The sequence below is a fragment of the Muntiacus reevesi genome, chromosome 9, assembly GCF_963930625.1.
Source record: "Muntiacus reevesi chromosome 9, mMunRee1.1, whole genome shotgun sequence".
Taxonomy (NCBI): domain Eukaryota; kingdom Metazoa; phylum Chordata; class Mammalia; order Artiodactyla; family Cervidae; genus Muntiacus; species Muntiacus reevesi.
Genome location: NC_089257.1, coordinates 87,958,119 through 87,978,295, shown reverse-complemented (window position 1 = coordinate 87,978,295; position 20,177 = coordinate 87,958,119). Strand labels below are relative to the sequence as shown.

At 36.5% G+C, this 20,177-nt stretch overlaps 1 protein-coding gene across 3 annotated transcripts in view; it reads right to left on the bottom strand.

The window, feature by feature from the left end:
• Positions 1-20,177, bottom strand: part of GRIA4 (glutamate ionotropic receptor AMPA type subunit 4) — a 613,307-nt gene that overhangs the window by 177,574 nt on the left and 415,556 nt on the right. For all 3 annotated transcript variants that reach the window (XM_065944105.1, XM_065944106.1, XM_065944107.1), the window contains exon 4: positions 7,804-7,988. In XM_065944105.1, the coding sequence (XP_065800177.1) occupies positions 7,804-7,988 (185 nt within the window). The remainder of the gene's footprint in view (positions 1-7,803; positions 7,989-20,177) is intronic.

Genomic DNA, 20,177 nt, shown 5'->3' with positions numbered 1-20,177 from the left:
CCCTGTTGTCCCCTTTTCCTCCTGCCTTCAATATTTCCCAGCATTAGTGTCTTTTCTAATGAGTCGGCTCTTTGATCAGATGGCCAAAGTATTGGAGCTTCAGTTTCAGCATCAGTCCTTCTAATGAATATTCAGGACTGATTTCCTTTAGGATTGACTCCTTTAGGTTTGATGTCCTTGAAGTCCACAATTCAAACCATCAATTCTTCAGTGTTCAGCCTTCTTTATGGTCCAGTTCTCACATAAATACAAGATTACTGAAAAAAACCATAGCTTTGACTCTACGGATCTTTGTTGTAAAAGTAATGTCTCTGCTTTTTAATACACTCTTTAGGTTTGTCATAGCTTTTTTTCCCCAAAGAGCAAATGTCTTTTAATTTCATAGCTGCCATCACCATCTGCAGTGATTTTGGAGCCAAGAAAAAAAAGTCTGTCACTGTTGACACTTTCCCCATCTATTTGCCATAAAGTGATGGGACTGGATGCCATGATCTTCATTTTTTGAATGCTGATTTTTAAGCCATTTTTTTTTTCATTCTCCTCTTGCACTTTCATCAAGAGGATCTTTAATTCGTCTTCACTTCCTGACATAAGGGTGGTGTCATCTGCATATCTGAGGTTGTTTATATTTCTCTCAACTATCTTGATTCCAGCTTGTGCTTCATCCAGCCTGACATTTCACATGACGTACTCTGCATATAAGTTAAATAAGCAGGGTGATCATATACAGCCTTGACATACTTTCCCAATTTGGAATCAGCCTGTTGTTCCATTTCTGTTTCTAACTGTTGTTTCTTGACCTACATACAGCTTTCTCAGGAGGCAGGTAAAGTGGTCTGGTATTCCTCTCTTTAAGAATTTCCCACAGTTTGTTGTGATCCACACAGTCAAAGGCTTTGGCGTAGTCAGTAAAGCAGGAGTAGATGTTTTTCTGGATTTTTTATTTCTATGATCCAATAGATGTTGGCAATTTGATCTCTGGTTCCTCTGCCTTTTCTAAATCTAGCTTGAACATTTGGAAATTCTTGGTTCATGTACTGTTGAAGCCTGGCTCAGAGAATTTTGAGCATTACTCTGCTAGCATGTGAAATGAGTGCAACTGTGCTGTAGTTTGAGCATTTTTTGGCATTGCCTTTCTTTGGGACTGTAATAAAAACTGACTTATTCCAGTCCTGTGGTCACTGCTGAGTTTTCCAAATTTGCTGGTGTATTGACTGCAGCACTTTCACAGCATCATCTTTTAGGATTTGAAATAGCTTAGCTGGAATTCCATCCCCTTCACTATCTTTGTTCATAGTAATGCTTCCTAAGGCCCACTTGACTTCACACTCCACGTTGTCTGGTTCTTCGTGAGTGATCACACCATCGTGATTATCTGGGTCATTAAGGTCATTTTTTTTTTTTTTTTTGTATAGTTCTTTGGTGTATTCTTGCCATCTCTTCTTAATATCTTTTGCTTCTGTTAGGTCCATACCATTTCTGTCAAGTATTGTGCCCACCTTTGCATGAAATGTTCCCTTGGTATCTAATTTTCTTGAAGAGATCTCTACGTCTTTCCCATTCCATTGTTTTCCTCTATTTCTCTGCACCATTCTCTTAGGAAGACTTTGTTATCTCCCCTTGTTAGTCTTTGAAACTCTGCATTCAGATGGATATGTCTTTCCTTTTGTCCTCTACCTTTCACCTCTTGTTTTTGCAGCTTCATGTAAGGCTTCCTCAGACAGCCATTTTGCCTTTTTGCATTTCTTTTTCTTGGGAATGTTTTTGATCACCAACTCCTGTACGATGTCATTTACCTCATTTACCTCTGTGCGTAGTTTTTCAGGCATTCTGTCTATCAGATCTAATCCCTTGAATCTACTTGTCACTTGCACTGTATACCAAAAAGGCCTAATGGTTTTCCCTACTTTCTTCAACTTAAGTGTGAATTTGGCAATAAGGAGTTATAGTAAGCTCCTATATTATATAATAAAATATGACTATATAATACTGCCATATTAAGCTATGCAATAAAACAATTGATAAACTAAGATAAATAATGAGTAGTGTTAGTGTTCAAAATTGTATACTATTATAAGTAAAAATTGAAACTTTCTATCATTAATTAATCACAAATTCAACAAATACCAAAAAACTATTTTTAACTTTATGAGCAAACCAAATTGCTGTGGGATTCAGAGAGACAATAATGCAATTTGTTTTACTGGGATTATGATTCAAACAATACAATAAACCTAACTTGGTAGTTTTTATTGAAGTATATTTCTACTTTTATAGAATTTTTAATATATTTTTACATATTTATATATATAGAAAATATATAGAATCTCTCTATTTTATATTTCTTACAACTCAGTGGGTGATACTTATTCATTATACTTATTCATATATAAATTCTTTCATTTTTTCTCCTATTGTATGTCTATTTAAGAGTGGGAAAATCAATATATCTTTAAAACTAATTTTCAAATATTTGTTTTGAAGCTCATGTTTTGAGATATTTGAATGAATGTATAGCTAAATGCTATTTTAACTATCAGACATTTATGAGAACTAATTAGCTCATAGCATAAAAATAATTTGGAAAAATGTACAGAAGATAAAATGCTTCCAAAACAGTTGTCTATTAATGCATTTTGAAGGAAAATTGTGAGGTATTTCCACATTGTTTTTGAAAGTTGGCACAAATTAAAATGTCAATGAAGTAATTATTGACAGCCCGCCACCACAATATGAAGTGTGCCTATCCTTCTAGAAATTTAATAACACATTCTCTTATCCTTATTGTGTTAGAGTCTTCATCTGAGAAAGGGCTAACTTGTCAAAGCCTTTTTTTTTTTTTTAAGGGAAAAAAAGATGCACGAGAAGGAGGACTTTGAGCTCACACCTACTCCCACAAGCAACATCAACAATGTATCTGCATGTGGAGCAACTCTATCTGTAAACAAATTGGAAACTGGCAGAAAGCTCTTCCATAAGCAAGACTGTAAGAAAAACCCACACAGAGATAGGTAAGAAAGGAAGCAAAGAAATCAGGGTTTGAACTACATATTGAATACCTCATTCCTGGGGTCTTACATTGAGAAGACAAGTCACTTTAGCTGGTTTGAAAACTAGCTGGACTTAAGACGGGGCTGTAAGAAACAGATTTTACTTTTGAAGAATGCACACACAGCTGCTTGTTTTTGGGAAAATGGGAAGAAAGCAGATTGAAAACTCCCTGGGATTCTAGCCAGTTTTTTTTTCTTTCTTTTTTTATGGCCATCCTAGAGATTTAGTACAGATTTAATGCAATTCTTACCAAAATGCAGTGATATTTTTCACAAAACTAGAGCAAATAATCCAAAAATTTACATGGAACATAAAAGATCCTGAATAGCTAAAACAATCTTGAGAAGAAAGAATAAAACAGGAGGTAATCACACTCCTTGACATCATTATACTAAAAAGCTACAGTCATCAAAACAGTATGGTACTGGCACAAAAAAGACACATAGATTAATGGAACAGACTAAAGACCCCAGAAACAAACCCATGTACCTATGGTCAGTTAAGCTACAATAAAGAGACAAGAGTATTTAATAGAGAAAAGGCAGTCTTTTCATCAAGTCGTGCTGGGAAAACTGGACAGTTACATGTAAAAGAATGAAATTATAACATTTTGTCATATACACAAAGAAAGTATTAAAGGCTGGAAAGTATTAAAGGCTGGAAACCATAAAACTCTTAGAAGAAAATGTTCAGAACACCATCTTTGATGTAAATTCTAGCAATATATTTTGGACCATTCTTTTCAGACAAAGGAAACAAGCAAAGGTAAACAAATGGGACCTTATCAAACTTAAAAGCTTTTTCATAGTAAAGGAAACCATTGACAAGATAGAAAGACAACTTGAGAAAAATTACTAACAAATGATATGAGTGATAAAGTATTAATATCCCAAATATATAACCAACACATACAACTTAAGATTAAAAAAAAAAAAACTGATTAAAACATTGGAGAAGGCCTGAATTAACATTTTTCTTTTTTGATGGAAATGGCCAACAGTCACATGAAAAGATGCTCAACACCACTATGTTAGCCAAATGCAAATCAAAAACCACAATAGCACAGTATCTCACAACTGTCAGAATGACCACTGTTGTCAAAAGCCCACAAATAACAAATATAGGCAAGGGTATGAATAAAAGGGAACACTACTACACTGTTAGGGGGGATGTTAATTGGTGCTGCCACTGTGGAAATAAATACGAAAGTTTCTTTTAAAAATGAAAAAACAGAACTACTATATTGTTTAGGAATCCCACTCCTGGGTATACATTCAAAGAAAGTAAAAACTAATTTAAAAGATATATGTACCTCAAAGTTCACAGTTGCATTATTTACAAAACCCAAGGTAAAGAAGTAATCTAAGTGGATACATGGATAATGGATAAAGTGGATAATGGATAATGGAAAATGGATAATGGATAAGAGGTTAATGGTTAAAGAGGATGTGGTATATCATGAAATATTACTCAACCATAAAGAAACAAAAAATTGTCATTTGTAACCGCATGGATAGAACTGGAGGGTATTTTACTTAGTGAAATTAGTCAGACAGAGAAAGACAAATACTGTTTATAATCACTTATATGCTGAATTTAAGAAATAAATTGAAGAAATTGGCATAACAAAACAGAGACAGACTCACAAACACAGAAATAACTGATGGTTACCAACAGGAAGAGGGAAGGGGTGAGTGACAAGATAGGAGTAGGGGATTAAGAGGTACAATTTACTATGCATACAGTAAGTAAGATTCAAAGATATGTTGTACAGTGCAGGGAACATAGTTGATATTTTATAATAACTCAAAATGGAATATAATCTATGAAAATATTGACTCTAAGTTGTATACTTGAAAATCATTTATATTTTAATAGAAAAAACTCAGAGACATTTTTCTGATCAAGATTATTTAGCATTTTACTTTGTAAAAAAGAATGGTTTGATTCTCTGAAACTCTTTTCTATTATTTTAGTAAAGAGGATGTTGAAATAGAGTTATTGAAGTGCATACAAATTCCTGACATAGTTTAGCTTTTGTTTTTAGATGAATCAGAAATGAAATCAAGAGACGTTAAAAGTGATTTTGCTTAGAGCTACAAGAATTAAAATATAGACAGTGAAAAAAATGTTCAGGATAGGAACAGCTTTTCTTGGGGGAGAAATTTTATAGGACAATTAAGAACATATAAGGTATTCTTACACTAGAGTGGATTTTGTTACAATTTATGAGATTTATATTTGAGTGGTATTTTAAAGAGACAAACATTTGTTAATAGTCTCATTATTAATGTGCATGCATAGTAAAAAAAATAACTCTTAGAATTCTGGAATAATTAAAATATAGTTGATAATGGTAAACATTCAAGTTTTCTAAGTTTTGGGTATCTGATGTACAGCTTGGTAACTATAGTTAACAACACTGTATCATATGCTCAGAAGTTGCTAAGAAAATAGATCTTAAAGGTTCCCACTCCTAAGAAGAAAAAAGATTTGTAGGGTTTGTGTAGTCATCAAAGAAGAAAAAAGTCATTATGTGAAGTGCTGGAGGAGGAAATGGCAACCACACTACAGTATTCTTGCCTGGAAAATCCCATGGACAGAGGAGACTGGTGAGCCGCAGTCCACACAGTCATAGAGTCAGACAAGACTGGGCAACAGATTACAGCACACGATGGAGGTGTTAGTTAACCCTACTGTGGCAATCATTTCACAATATATTTGTGTATCAAAGTATAATGTATTTCTCTTGTATGTTAATCATATCTCAATAAAGCTGGAAAAAATTAATTTCTTTGAAATTATGACAAAAACAAGATGCCTGGTTTCCTTAGCAAGAGTTTATTTAACTTTATTTATTCAACAATTATCCATAGCCCCGGGTGTGCTGATTTTCTTCTTAGAAACCTGTTAAGCCTCTGAAATGGGTCAGTGTGCTCTAGGCACTCAGTTGCCTTTTCCAGATGTGGTCTTTGATAGCACAAGTCTTTTAGCAACTAGAGGGCCTGAGCCTTACTCACCAACTGACAGGAGCTTGGTAATCCCTGAAGTTCTTACAATTGACTGTCCTGTAGGATTTGTGAAGAGTTATTTACAGTTTCAGTTATTCACGTCAAACAACTCAAACTCTCAGCATAGGAGGGAAGTGGGAGAAGGAAGAAATGGGAGTTTGAGCTGAAGTGACTAGGTCTTGCTCAAAAGAGGAGGTAACCTTCTTTCTTGAATTCCATAAATGCATACTAAAAGTTTCATGTAGTATATGTAATTACAACCTTAATGATTTCTTGGACTCCCTGAGGAATAAACCTGAGTGATATAAAGGTTAAAATTAACATTTTCTAATAGAATAATAGCAATTCATCAATCAGCTGTTATTTCCCCCCCTTCTTCTATAAAAGGGTAACAGGTGGAGAATACTGTTATTTTTTTCTTACAGTATAGTCTGGCTTCAAAGAACTTTAAAATAAATTCTACATGCTTTTTTGCTTTTGACTTTTATAAATGCTAATTATTGTTGAAGAAAGAAACTTATGGCATCTAGTTTAGTGTCCCCAGATATTGAGGAGAAATCTTTGAAACATGTCTTGATTTTGATTTGTAAAATTGAGTACTTAAGTTGTTCTTATAAATAAACTTCCAAATTTGTAAGTTATTACTATGAATCAAATCATAGGAATCAAATCAAATCATTTTATGCAAATGAACTGTATGTAGCAAACTAACCAATGAAACGTGCTACAATATTGTTTAGCAAGACTAACATATTGTAGGTAAATATGAGCAAACATTTATAAAACCACTAGATGGCATTCATTCACTGCAATTTTGGCCAAATACAGCCTTTAAAGTTTTATCATGATATACAGGATTAGGAGCAAGTATTATCCCTTATTTGATGACATTTTTCTATCATTTAACGCAATGACAGAGTTCAATTTTACCTTTTCCTGTATGCTTTAAATCAAATCAACAAGCACTGAAAATCTTTATTAAAGGATTCTTCCTTGCGAGAAGATTTGAAAACCATCTTCACTATAGTGGTAATGTATTTACTTAAAATATTTAGAAGAAAATACGCACAGTATGTCACTTAATTTTCTTTTATTTATTTGCTTTATTAATTCATTTGGATATTTCTCACATAGCTAGTTCTCTAAAGGTTATAAAAAGTACAGAGCCACGTGTTGTAATATTCTAGAAGGCATTTATCTTTAGAATTAGTGTTTATGAAATTAGGAGGTCAAGAGCTCTTGAGTCACGAGAAGTCCTTTCTATTGTACAGCTTAAAAGTGTATGACAAATAGCACTTCTAAGTACATTGAGAACCAAAACGGCCTTTGGTGTTAAAAAACTATGATTTAGTCTTGCCTGTGTGTGTGCTCAGTCGCTAAGTTGTGTCCAACTCTTCGTGACCCCATGGACTGTAGCTAGCCAGGCTCCTCTGTCCGTGGAATTCTTTTGGCAAGAATACTGGAATGGGTTGCCATTTTCTCCTCCAGGAGATCTTCTCCCACCCCCCGGAATGATTCCACATCTCTTATGTCTCTTGCATTGACAGGTGGGTTCTTCACCACTGAGCTACCTGGGAAGCCCCATGACTTAATATTAGAAATAAATAGATCATGGAACAAAAACTCCCAAACTCCACACTTTGACGAGATGAGTGAGAGGACATATTTATGGACCAAAAAAGGTCAACCATATTTGTAGAAGATCTAAGTTAATGATAACAATATAAAATGCAACACTTACCTGTTCTAATATGTTTTGAAGCCTCTCTATTTCACAGTCTATTACAAATTTCTTCTCTTGTCTTCTATCAAGTTCTTCTAAAAGTTGCCTATAGTTGACATCGTTAAAATTTTCCACACATATAGCGCTGACGTGCCAACCATTTTGTCCTGCTTTTTCCATAATAGCTTGAAGTATCGAGTATCCTAGTGGGGAAAAAATTCAGAGTGGTTACTAAAAACATGCCCTTAAATAACTTATACAGGCACGGAGTCTACATCAATATTTTTGTATTAAAATGAATTCTTAGAAATTTAAAAACACAAGTGGTTATTTCTGAATCATTCATTTTTCCTTTCTTTGCATGTGTATGTGCTAAGTTGCTTCAGTCACGTCCAACTCTTTGCAACCCTATGTACTGTAGCCCACAAGGCTCCTCCATCCATGGGATTCTCCCGGCAAGAATACTGGAGTGGGTTGCCATGCCCTCCTCCAGGGGATCTTCCTCACCCAGGGATAGAATCCTCATCTCCTGTGGCTTCTGCATTGCAGGCAGAGTCTTTTATCTCTGAGCTGCCGAGGAAGCCTCTTTAATTTCTTTATTCAGGACCAAGACATTCCTTAAAAATATTGCCTGAAATGAAGTAACAACATCATACCTTGAGTAACACTCTCAAAATCCCTCTACTGAATAAACATTTCTTAAAAATATTGCTTGAATGAAGTATCAAATCATATCTTGAAAAAGTTCTCAAAATTCTTCTACCAAAGACATTGCTTTGGAGACATTTTTGATGAGTAAACCTAAAATAAAATCTAGTACCCTCTGTAGTCAAGAACAATTTCAAAAATCTTTGCTCATTTTACTCACTCAACAGAATTAATTTTGAACATCTGTATTGACTCTCCTCTTGAACAAGTAATAACATTTTGGGGTTCAACTGTGGACGGTAAGTTATAAAATAAACATTACAGCAGTATTTATTGAAGACCCATTATTATAAGTGGAGAAAGCATTATTTAACTCTTTCTGTCTTGACAGGGGAATTAAGTGGATTGGGGGGGGAGGGGAGAACTGAATAAAAGCCAGGTGAAGGGATGGCCTCTTAAACTCATAATCTAGTAGAAGAAAAAGACATTCAATTACAAAAGAGAAAAAATGCAACTTAGTTTAAAACTGTAATGATTGCTTCAGGCAAGGAAAAGTTTTGGCCCAAGGGAAAGTTTGGTTAAATCTGCCTTGATGAGACAAAGGAAAATGCCCTGAGAAGAAACACTTTGAATTGGGTCTTGAAGGTTGAGAAGGTACCTCTAAGATTGCTGAGGAAAGAGTGTCTATTAGCTGGAGACAGACTTCCAGGGGGTGGAATGCTCTTTATTCTTGATCCAGATCTCTCTCCATAAGGAGGAGAAGTATGGATCTTAATATCTTGGTAAAGGAAGAAGGGTCAGATTGATGAAACCAGCCTTTAGAATATTTCTTCATGTTAATATTGCCGTGAAATCTTGCCTTTTTCAGCTCTCAGTTTTGAAGTGGAATGTGAAAAAAAAAAAAAAAAAAGGAAAAGAAACTTTGAATCTATGTATAGCTTTTGGCATAAGCCTTTTTGTTGTTGTTCAGTCACTCAGTGGTGTCTGACTCTTTGGGACCACATGGACTGCAGCACACCAGGCTTCTCTGTTCATAAGAAACTCCCAGACCTTGCTCAAATTCATGTTCATCGAGTCAATAATGCCATCTAACTATCTTATCCTCTGTTGTCCCATTCTCCTCCGGGCTTTAATCTTTCCCAGCATCAGGGTCTTTTCCAATGAGTCAGGTCTTCACATCAGATGGCCCAGGTATTGGAGCTTCAGCTCCAGCATCAGTCCTTCCAATGATATTCAGGACTGATCTCCTTTAGAATGGACTAGTTGGATCACCTTGCAGTCCAAGGGACTCTCAAGAGTCTTCTCCAACACCACAGTTCAAAAGCATCAAATATTCAATGCTCAGCCTTTTTTATGGTGCAACTCTCAAATCAGTTCAGGACTACTGGAAAAATCATAGCTTTGACTATACAGAACTTTGTTGGCAAAGTAATGTCTCTGCTTTTTAATATGCTCTTTAGGTGTGTCATGCCTTTTATTCTAAGGAGCAAACATCTTTTAATTTCATGGCTGCAGCCACCATCTGCAATGATTTTGGAGTCCCCCAAAATAAAATCTGCCACTGTTTCCATTGTTTCCCCATCAATTTGCCATGAAGTGATGGGACCAGATGCCATGATCTTCGTTTTTTGAATGTTGAGTTTTAAGCCATCTTTTCACTCTCCTCTTCCACTTTCATCAAGAAGCTCTTTAATTCCTCTTCACTTTCTAGCATAAGGGTGGTGTCATCTGCTTATCTGAGGTTATTGGTATTTCTCCCAACAAACTTGATTCCACCTTGTGCTCCTACCATCCCACCATTTCACATGATGTCCTCTGCATATAAATTAAATAAGCAAGATGACAATATACAGCCTTGACATACTCTTTTCCCAATTTGGAACCAGTCCTTTGTTCCATGTCTGGTTCTAACTGTTGCTTCTTGACCTGCATACTGATTTCTTAGGAGGCAGGTAAGGTGGTACTTATGCTTCTTAAAGGTAAGCATAAACCTTTAAAAAGGTATAATTCTTATTTGAGCTTATTCTATGCCAGTTATAGTTTCTTATAGTTTCTTCCTCCCTTGCTCCCTACAAAGCATCACTGTGAACAAGCTAGTGAAGGTGATGGAATTCCAGCTGAGCTATTTCAAATCCTAAAAGATGATTCTGTGAAAGTGCTGCACTCAATATGATAGCAAACTTGGAAAACTCATCTGTGGCCACAGGATTGGAAAATGTCAGTTTTCATTGCAACCCCAAAGAAAGGCAATGTTCAGACTACCACACAATTGCACTCATCCCACACACTAGCAAAGTAATGCTTAAAGTTCTCCAAGAAAGGCTTCAACAGTATATGAACTGAGAACTTCCAGATGTTCAAGCTGGATGTAGAAAAGGCAGAGGAACCAGAGATCAAATTGCCAACATCCATTGGCTCATAGAAAAAGCAAGAGAATTCCAAAAATAAAAAATCATCTACATCTGTTTCATTGACTACACTAATGTCTTTGACTATGTGAATCACAAAAAATGGAAAATTCTTAAAGAGATAGGAATACCAGACCACCTTACCTGCCTCCTGAGAAACCTGTATGTAGGTCAAGAAGCAACAGTTAGAACTGGATGTGGGACAATGGACTGGTTCCAATTTGGAATGGAATATATGAAGGGTGTATATTGTCATCTTGCTTATTTAACTTATATGCAGATATGTTATGTGAAATGCCAGACTTGATGAAGTACAAGCTGGAATCAAGACTGCAGGAAGAAAAATCAATAATCTCAGGTATGCAGATGACACCACCCTAATGGCAGAAAGTGAAGAGGAACTAAAGAGCCTCTTGGTAAAAGTGAAAGAGGAGAGTGATAAAGATGGCTTAAAACTCAACATTCAAAAAAGTGGCATCTGGCCCCATCATTTCATGGCAAATCGATGAGGAACCACTGGAAACAGTGGCTGTAGCCATGAAGTTAAATGATGCTTGCTCCTTAGAGAAAAAGTTATGACAAACCTAGACAGCATATGAAAAAGAAGAGAGAAAGTCCATAGAGTAAAAGCTATGGGTTTTCTAGTAGTTATATGTATGTGAGAGTTGGATCATAGATAAAATTGAGTGCTAAAGACCTGATGCTTTTAAACTGTGCTGTTGGAGAAGACTCTTGAGAGTCTTCTGCAAGGAAATCAAACCAGTCAATCTTAAAGGAAATCAGTCCTGAATATTCATTGGAAGGACTGATGCTGAAGCTGAAGGTCCAATACTTTGGCCAACAGATGGTCCCCAGAACTGACTCATTGGAAAAGACCCTGTGGCTGGGAAAGACTGAAGGCAGGAGTAGGGGAAACAGAGGATGAGATGGTTGGAGGGTATCACCAACTCGATGGACATGGCTCTGTGTGTTGGTGATGGACAGGGAAGCCTGGTGTGCTGCAAGTCCATGAACTCAAAAACAGTCGGACACGACTGAGTGACTGAACTGAACTTGCTCCCTATAGTTAGATTGAAGACCTGGGTGGACTAAAAGTGAAGATTTAAGATGAGTACAAAGCATTTTCTGGATAAGAACACCTTTTCTCAGTTTTCTAATTTTTATATGAGTCTCTCAGATTTAAGGATTTTGATTTTTGGGAATATTTTCTACAAGTCAGAGCTTCAAACATTACAGATGTTCAATTAGTATCAACACATGGAACTGATGATGAGATCAAATTTGGAATATGAATTACCTGATATCCTGCCAAATGAAATTCTGTGGCAGTGAGGATTTATTTTTATCTAAATGAAAAAAAAAAAAAAAATCCCAAAGAAGAATAAAAAGAGCTTGTTGATTACTATATAATTATTCTAGTATATCTATTGATCCATTTAGTCTTTCTTTTTGTAATGCATGCCTGTAATTATCTTTTCAAATCTTACCTAGATTCCCTCCTTCCCTGCCCCTAATCAAGTACTCTTTCCCTTGTTTCCTACCTTATGCATATGTAATATGAATATTTGTGTTCTGCCTTAATGAAATCAAACAGGACTTGAGGAATCTTCCTGGGTTCAAAAGTCCCTCAGAGTCCCCCATTTCTTATTTTAAGAGAAAGGTTTTAAGTCTTCTAGGACTTCCCTGAGTTCCAAAGAGTGGACTCATTTACAATTACTATAATTAGGAAAGTGAGGGGACACAAGTGAAGCAAACCCTAATGGTCTTGCAGGAAACAGAAATCTCAAAAGGTCTTAAAAGAAAAAAAAAAGTCAGGAGCCATTGAAAATTGACATTCTTGACCAACACATAATGCTCTAAGTAAATGATAAAATGTTTCAACTATTGTTTTTGCTCTCTGTAGAATAAGAATTGAAGGCTTACTAATTTGCTCTGCAGGAACAATCATCAAAATCACACTGAGTCACAAGACAGTGGCAGTAAGTCTGCAATTGAGATCTGTGGGAAGTAAAATTACAAAGCCCCCTTTCCTCCTCTTTACCCTTCTTGCTTTTAAAAACCTTGCACCATGGCCAGCCAGCATGATGAATCTGAGAACAGCCATCTCCTATCTTCTCTGGAGGGCAGTGCGCCAGATCAATAAACTTTTCTCTGCTGCAAGCTCTGATTTTTCTTTTTCTTTGGCCTTACAATGCATCTAGCACACAAACTTGGTTTAGACTTTAGTGTACATGTTCATTTCTCATTTATTCTTTTACTGGGATTTCCTCTCTGATACAGCTTCCCATCTTTGGTAGCAAAGAATATAATAAATCTGATTTTGGTTTTGACCATCTGGTGATGTCCGTGTGTAGAACCTTGTCTTGTGTTGTTGGAAGAGGGTGTTTACTATGACCAGTGTGTTCTCTTGGTAAAACTCTATTAGCCTTTGCCCTGCTTCATTCTGTACTCCAATGCCAAATTTGCCTGTTACTCCAGGTATTTCTTGACTTGCTACCTTTGCATTCCAGTTCCCTATAGTGAAAAGGACATCTTTTTTGGGTGTTAGTTCTAGAAGGTCTTGTAGGTCTTCACAGAACCGTTCAACTTCAACTTCTTCAGCATTACTGGTTGGGGCATAGACTTGGATCACTGTGAAATTGAATGGTTTTCCTTGGAAATGAACAAAGATCATTCTGCCATTTTTGAGACTGCATCCAAGTACTGCATGTCAGACTCTTTTGTTTACTATGATGGTTACTCCATTTCTTCTAAGGGATTCTTGCCCACAGTAGTAGATTTAATGATCATCTGAGTTAAATTCACCCATTCAGTTCATTATAGTTCACTGATTACTAAAATTTTGACATTTCATCTTTCCATCTCCTGTTTGACCACTTCCAATTTGTCTTGATTCATGGACCTAATATTCCAGGCTCCTATGCAACATTGTTCTTTATAGCATCAGACTTTACTTCCATCACCATTCACATCCGCAACTGGGTGTTGTTTTTGCTTTGGCTCTATCTCTTCATTCCTTCTGGAGTTATTTATCCACTGATCTCCAGTAGCATATTGGACACCTACTGACCTGGGGTGTTCATCTTTCAGTTTCCTATCTTTTTTTCCTTTTCATGCTGTCAATGAGGTTCTTAAGGCAAGAATACTGAAGTGGTTTGCCATTCCGTTCTCCAGTCGACCACGTTTTGTCAGAACTCTCCACCATGACCTTGTCATGTCTATGGCATGGCTCATAGTTTCATTGAGTTAGACAAGGCTGTGGTCCATGTGATTAGATTGGTTAGTTTTCTGTGACTGTGTTTTTCAGTCTGTCTGCCCTCTGATGGAGAAGGATAAGAGGGTTATGGAAACTTAATGAGGGGAGAGACTGACTGAGGGGGAAACTGGGTCTTGTTCTGATGGGCGGGGCCATGTTCAGTAAAACTTAAATCCAATTTTCTGTTGAAAGGTGGGACTGTGTTCCCTCACTGTTGTTTACCTGAGGCCAAACTATGGTGGAGGTAATGAAGATAATGGTGACCTCCTTCAAAAGGTCCCATGCAGGCATTGCTACACTCAGTGCCCCCAACCCTGCAGCAGACCACCACCGACTCACACCTCCACCGCAGACTCCTGGACACTCACGGGCAAGTCTGGGTCAGTCTCTTGTGGGGTCACTGCTCCTTTCTCCTGGGTTCTTGTGTGCACAAGGTTCTGTTTGTGCCCCCCAAGAGTGTATGTCCCCAGCCCTGTGTAAGCTCTGGCAGCTCTATGGTGGGGTTAATGGGATCTGCTTCAAGAGGGCTTATTCCATACACAAGTCTGTTAAACCGAGGGCCCCTGTCCCTGTAGCAGGCCACTGCTGACCTGTACCTTCACTGAAGACACTCAGATACAGTTCTGCTTCAGTCTCTGTAGGGTCTTTGGGTCCTGGTGTGCACAAAGTTTGTTTGAGCTCTCTGAGCATCTCTGGTGCCTATGACTCTTCATTCTAAATGTGATTTCGCCCCTCCTACCTTCTTGCTGGGGTTCCTACTTTGCCCTTGGATGTGGGATAGCTGTCACTCAAGTGCCCACCAATCTGAGCTGACTGTGGCTCAGATCATGAAGTCCTTATTGCAAAATTCAGACTTAAATTGAAGAAAGCAGGGAAAACCACTAGATCATTCAGTTATGACCTAAATCAAATCCCTTATGATTATACAGTGGAAATGACAAATAGATTCAAGAGATTAGATCTGATAGACAGAGTTCCTGAAGAACTATGGACAGAGGTCTGTAACATTGTACAGAAGGCAGGGATCAAGAACATCCCCAAGAAAAAGATACGCAAAAAGACAAAATGGTTGTGTGAAGAGGCCTTACTAACAGCTGAGAAAAGAAGAGAAGTGAAAGGCAAAGGAGAAAAGGAAAGATATTCCCATTTGAATGCAGAGTTCCAAAGAATAGCAAGGAGAGATAAGAAAGCCTTCCTCAGTGATCAATGCAAAGAAATAGAGGAAAACAACAGAATGGGAAAGACTACAGATTTCTTCAAGAAAATTAGACATACCAAAGAAATATTTCATGCAAAGATGGGCACAATAAAGGACAGAAATAGTATGTACCTAACAGAAGCACAAGATATTAAGGAGAGGTGGCAAGAATCAACAAAATATCTTAACAAAAAAGATCTTCATGACCCAGGTAATCATGGTGGTAGGATCACTCACCAAGAGCCAGACATCCTGGAATGCTGAGTGGGCTTTAGGAAGCATCACTATGAACAAAGCTAGTGAACGTGATGGAGTTCCAGTTGAGCTATTTCAAGTTCTAAAAATTGATGCTGTGAAAGTGCTGAACTCAATATGCCAGTAAATTTGGAAAACTCAGCATTGGCCACAGGACTGAAAAAGATCAGTTTTCATTTCAATCCCAAAGGAAGGCAATGAGAAAGAAGGTTCAATCTACTGCACAGTTACACTCATCTCACATGCTAGAAAGTAATGCTCAAAATTTCCGAGCCAGGCTTCAATAGTATGTGAACCATGAACTTCCCGATGTTCTAGTTGGATTTAGAAAGGCAGAGGAGCCAGAGAGCAAATTGCCAACATCTATTGAATCATCAAAAAAGAAAGAGCATTTCAGAAATACATCTACTTCTGTTTTATTGACTATGGCAAAAGCTTTGACTCTGTGGATGACAGCAAACTGTGGAAAATTCTTAAAGAGATGGGAATACCAGATCAGCTGACCTGCCTCTTGAAAAATCTATATGCAGGTCAGGAAGCAACAGTTAGAACTGGACATGGAACAACAGACTGGTTCCAAATTGGGAAAAGAGTATGTCAAGGCCATATATTGTCACCCTGCTTTTTAAACTTATATGCAGAGTACATCATGAAAAATGCTGGGCTGGATGAAGCACAAGCTGGAATCAAGATTGCTGGGAGAAATATCAATAAACTCACATATGCAGATGGCATCACCCTTATGGCAGAACGTGAAGAAGAGCTAAAGAGCCTCTTGATGAAGGTGAAAGAAGAGAGTGAAAATGTTGGCTTAAAACTCAATATTCAATAAATTAAGATCATGGCATCTGGTCCCATCACTTCATGGCAAATGGTGGAGAAACAATGGAAACAGTGACAGACGTTATTTTTGGGGGCTCCAAAATCACTGCAGATGTTGACTGCAGCCATGAAATTAAAAGACGTTTGCTCCTTGGAGGAAAAGTTATGACCAACCTAGAAAGCATATTAAAAACCAGAGATATTATATTGCCAACCAATATCTGTCTAGTCAAAACTATAGTTTTTCCAGTAATCATGCATGGATGTGAGAGTTGGACTATAAAGAAAGCTGAGCGCCCAAGATTTGATGCTTTTGAACTGTGGTGTTGGAGAAGACTCTTGAGAATCCCTCAGAAGGCAGGAAGATCAAACCAGTCCATCCTAAAGGAAATCAGTCCTGAATATTCATTGGAAGGACTGATGCTGAAGCTGAAACTCCAATACTTTGACCACCTGATATGAATAACTAAATTATTTGAAAAGACCCTGATACTGGGAAGATTGAAGGTGAGAGGCGAAGGATATGACAAAAGATGAGATGGTTGGATGGCATCACTGACTCAATGGACATGAGTTTGAATAAATTCCAGGAGTTGGTGATAGACAGGGAGGCCTGGCGTGCTGCAGTCTATGGTTGGCAAAAAGTTGGACACGACTGAGCTATTGAACTGAACTAAACTGAAGGGCTTTCCAGGTGGCAATGCTGTTAAAGAACACTCCTGCCAATATAGGAGATGTAAGAGATGCAGGTTTGATCCCTGGGTCAGGAAGATCCCTTCAAGAGGGCATGGCGACTCAGTCCATTATTCTTGCCTGGAGAATCCTCATGGACAGAGCCTAGCTGGCTACAGTCCCTAGGGTGGCAAAGATTTGGAAGTGACTCAGCAGCAGCAGCAGTGAATCAGTGTTCTTTTATTCACTTTTGACACCTATTAACATGTTCCTTTTAAAAATGTCAATTAACATCTTTTCCTTTTTCTCATTTTATTTACTGTTATATCAAAGTAATTAAAAAACAAAAACAAAAATTTTGTTTGATTTTCTTGTTTGTTGTAAAAATAATAACTAATTTCCACCCACATCCTCCTATGACCATAGCTTGGTGCAGTTTTTTAGACATTGCTTTTGTTTGCTATCATTGCTTCATGTCAGTGCTAGACTGTTATTTTTCTGCCTACAGGAATTTTACAGAATATAGACCTATATACTTTCTGATGAAATTTATATATGCTTCCAGTTGCATGACAGATATTGAAAGATTCACATTGATAAAACACAATTCAAATTCAACATTTTGTTATCTGATTTTTCAGATTTAGAAGTGACTATAGTATTGAAACAAAACAAAACCCTAGGACACAATCTTTGTTAAATGGAAAAGAAAGTTGCATGCCTAAAAATAATCGTTAACCACTGTCAGAAATAAGTGGCATCTTTTCTATACAGTGCAGAGGACACACAATTATAGTTTCAGAACCCAGTTGAAAATTTGAGTTCTTTTATAAGTTGTGTTTGGTTTTAATATCCTCTCTTATTCACAGCAACTCAGATGTGCTTGTCTTATTTATTTGCCAAGATTGCTGGGAATATATTGTAACTCAGAGAAAATACTGTCATTGAATCTATGATTGTGTAACTTATCTGTTATATAAACTGGAAAATCACAAGTCAAGTCATTTAATTCTATGTCCGGCTATGATTCGTATCACCTAGTTATTAGAAAATCTGTAGTGAAATATTGTTGGTCAGAACATGAATGCTACTCTTAAATATCACAAGACTAATAGGGAGCTCACTACTGCAAATTTTTAAAAAAATCTTTCTTTTATTTAAAGCTAACATTTTAATTTAATTTGTTAAAAATAAAGATGTCCAAAATTCTTTAATATATGCCAGTATAAGCAGAGCATTCTTGAAAAGGATTTAACTAGCAAAACTGATATTTAGGTAAACTAACTATTATGAAAATTGCATTGTACTGTATAAATAGCTTCAAAAGAACCAAAATAATTTTATTAGAATGGTAATTAAAATGTATGATGGACAAGATCACATTGTTGGATTATAACGAGTAATTAAAGGCTTTTTCATGGTAATTAGAGAACACAATCAATTATACATATAAATATTTTTAAAATGTTAATTATATAATGATATTGCTAATTATCCTAAATAAATTCATGGCCATTTAAGCAGTTTTGAGCTACTGTATCTTTACGCATCAACACTTTTTCATATAACCTATGAATAATGACCTATTTTGGATGAGTAGTACATTCCAGATATACAGCTGCTAGCAACACAACCTGGGCTTATTTGTTTGACATTCTCTTTTGCAAGATTTATTTGATTCAACTATCTGCACACAGAAGGGAAGGAGGAGAGTCAGGATTAGTGTAAGTCAGAATGGATATAATTTCAAAAAAGAGAGAATTATTTGTATGCTATAAAAAAACCTCCACTGAGATAAGAACAGAGAACTGCTTTTTAATTAGAAGGTCACTGGTACACACAACAGGAGTAGCATCAATGGAATGCTGAATATAGGAGTCACATTGCAGAGAAGTAAGAAATTGAAGAGAAAGTGAGAAGTGAAAATATAGTAATTATGAAGGAATATCATCAGAATAATTAATTAAATGAATAAGGGATATGCCATTAAGATAAATATGAGATAAACAGTGAGGCCCTGGGAACTAGTTTGCTAAGGAGAGGACTTGTCTGTCCCATGGGACACTGTTGAGCTTAAAAAGAAGTGAGAAATGGATATAGCAGCAGCTTGTATTCAATACTTACTCAAATTAGAGTCTCTTTTATTAATCCTATAAATTGCTATGCAGGTATCACCTACTACCAGATTTCTCTGATTTGACACAATTACTGGCATCCAAAGCCAGCATATTCCAAGAGAAAGATGTGTATGTCTGAAGAACTACTTTATGTGTTTAAACCTTAGTCATAGAAAGGAATAAAGTTCTGTAATCTTAACAGCATTTAATGCCATCATATTAGAACTTAAGAGCCAATTTAGCTTAGCTTGGACTCTTTCCAAAACAGCTTAGGTACTGAAATAACCTGTTCAAAAGTTACAGTCTGGGCTCTAAGATCTCCGAACACAGAAAGAGTTCAACATTGTAGCTTGGTTAAAATTATCTGCTGCTGTGACTATAACATTTATTTATGTCCTAGTTCAAGAAAGGCATAGTGAGAATAAGCAAAGATCTTCCAACTTACACAGTTTGAAGCCACACATGTAAACCTGGAAGTAAGATGGAATGTTTCAAGTTTTTCTTTTTTTTACAAAGAATAAGAGTAAAAAATAAAAAATTCTTCAAAGATGGTTATTTTGGGTGTTTGAGGTCTTAGATTTTCCCTAAGTCCTCTTGTATTTTCTGACAGTAGTGTTTATTGTTTCTTGATCCCTACATTACAGTGTCCATATTTACTTCAGTGATATAGGAGAATTTGATACTTTAAATCTTTAAAGTTTCTGTCGGTTGCAACATAAATTATATTTATATAGGCATATAACAAATATTTTCAACTATTTGTCACAGGCTCAGGCACTGAACTCCTCTCAGCCATGCATTTTTTTCTCATTTCTCTTGGGGTTTTCTAGAACTAGATCACTGGAGTATTTTATTTCATTTGTTTACATGGCAACTAGACTGATGTTTGTCTACTTTGTCTTTACCTGGAAAATCTATGGTACTTCTTTGAATGAATCTTTCAATGTTTTCCTATTCTTTTATGAAGCAAACCAAAATCAGGTCATATGTGACTCCTCCCTCTCTTTGTAGTTTCA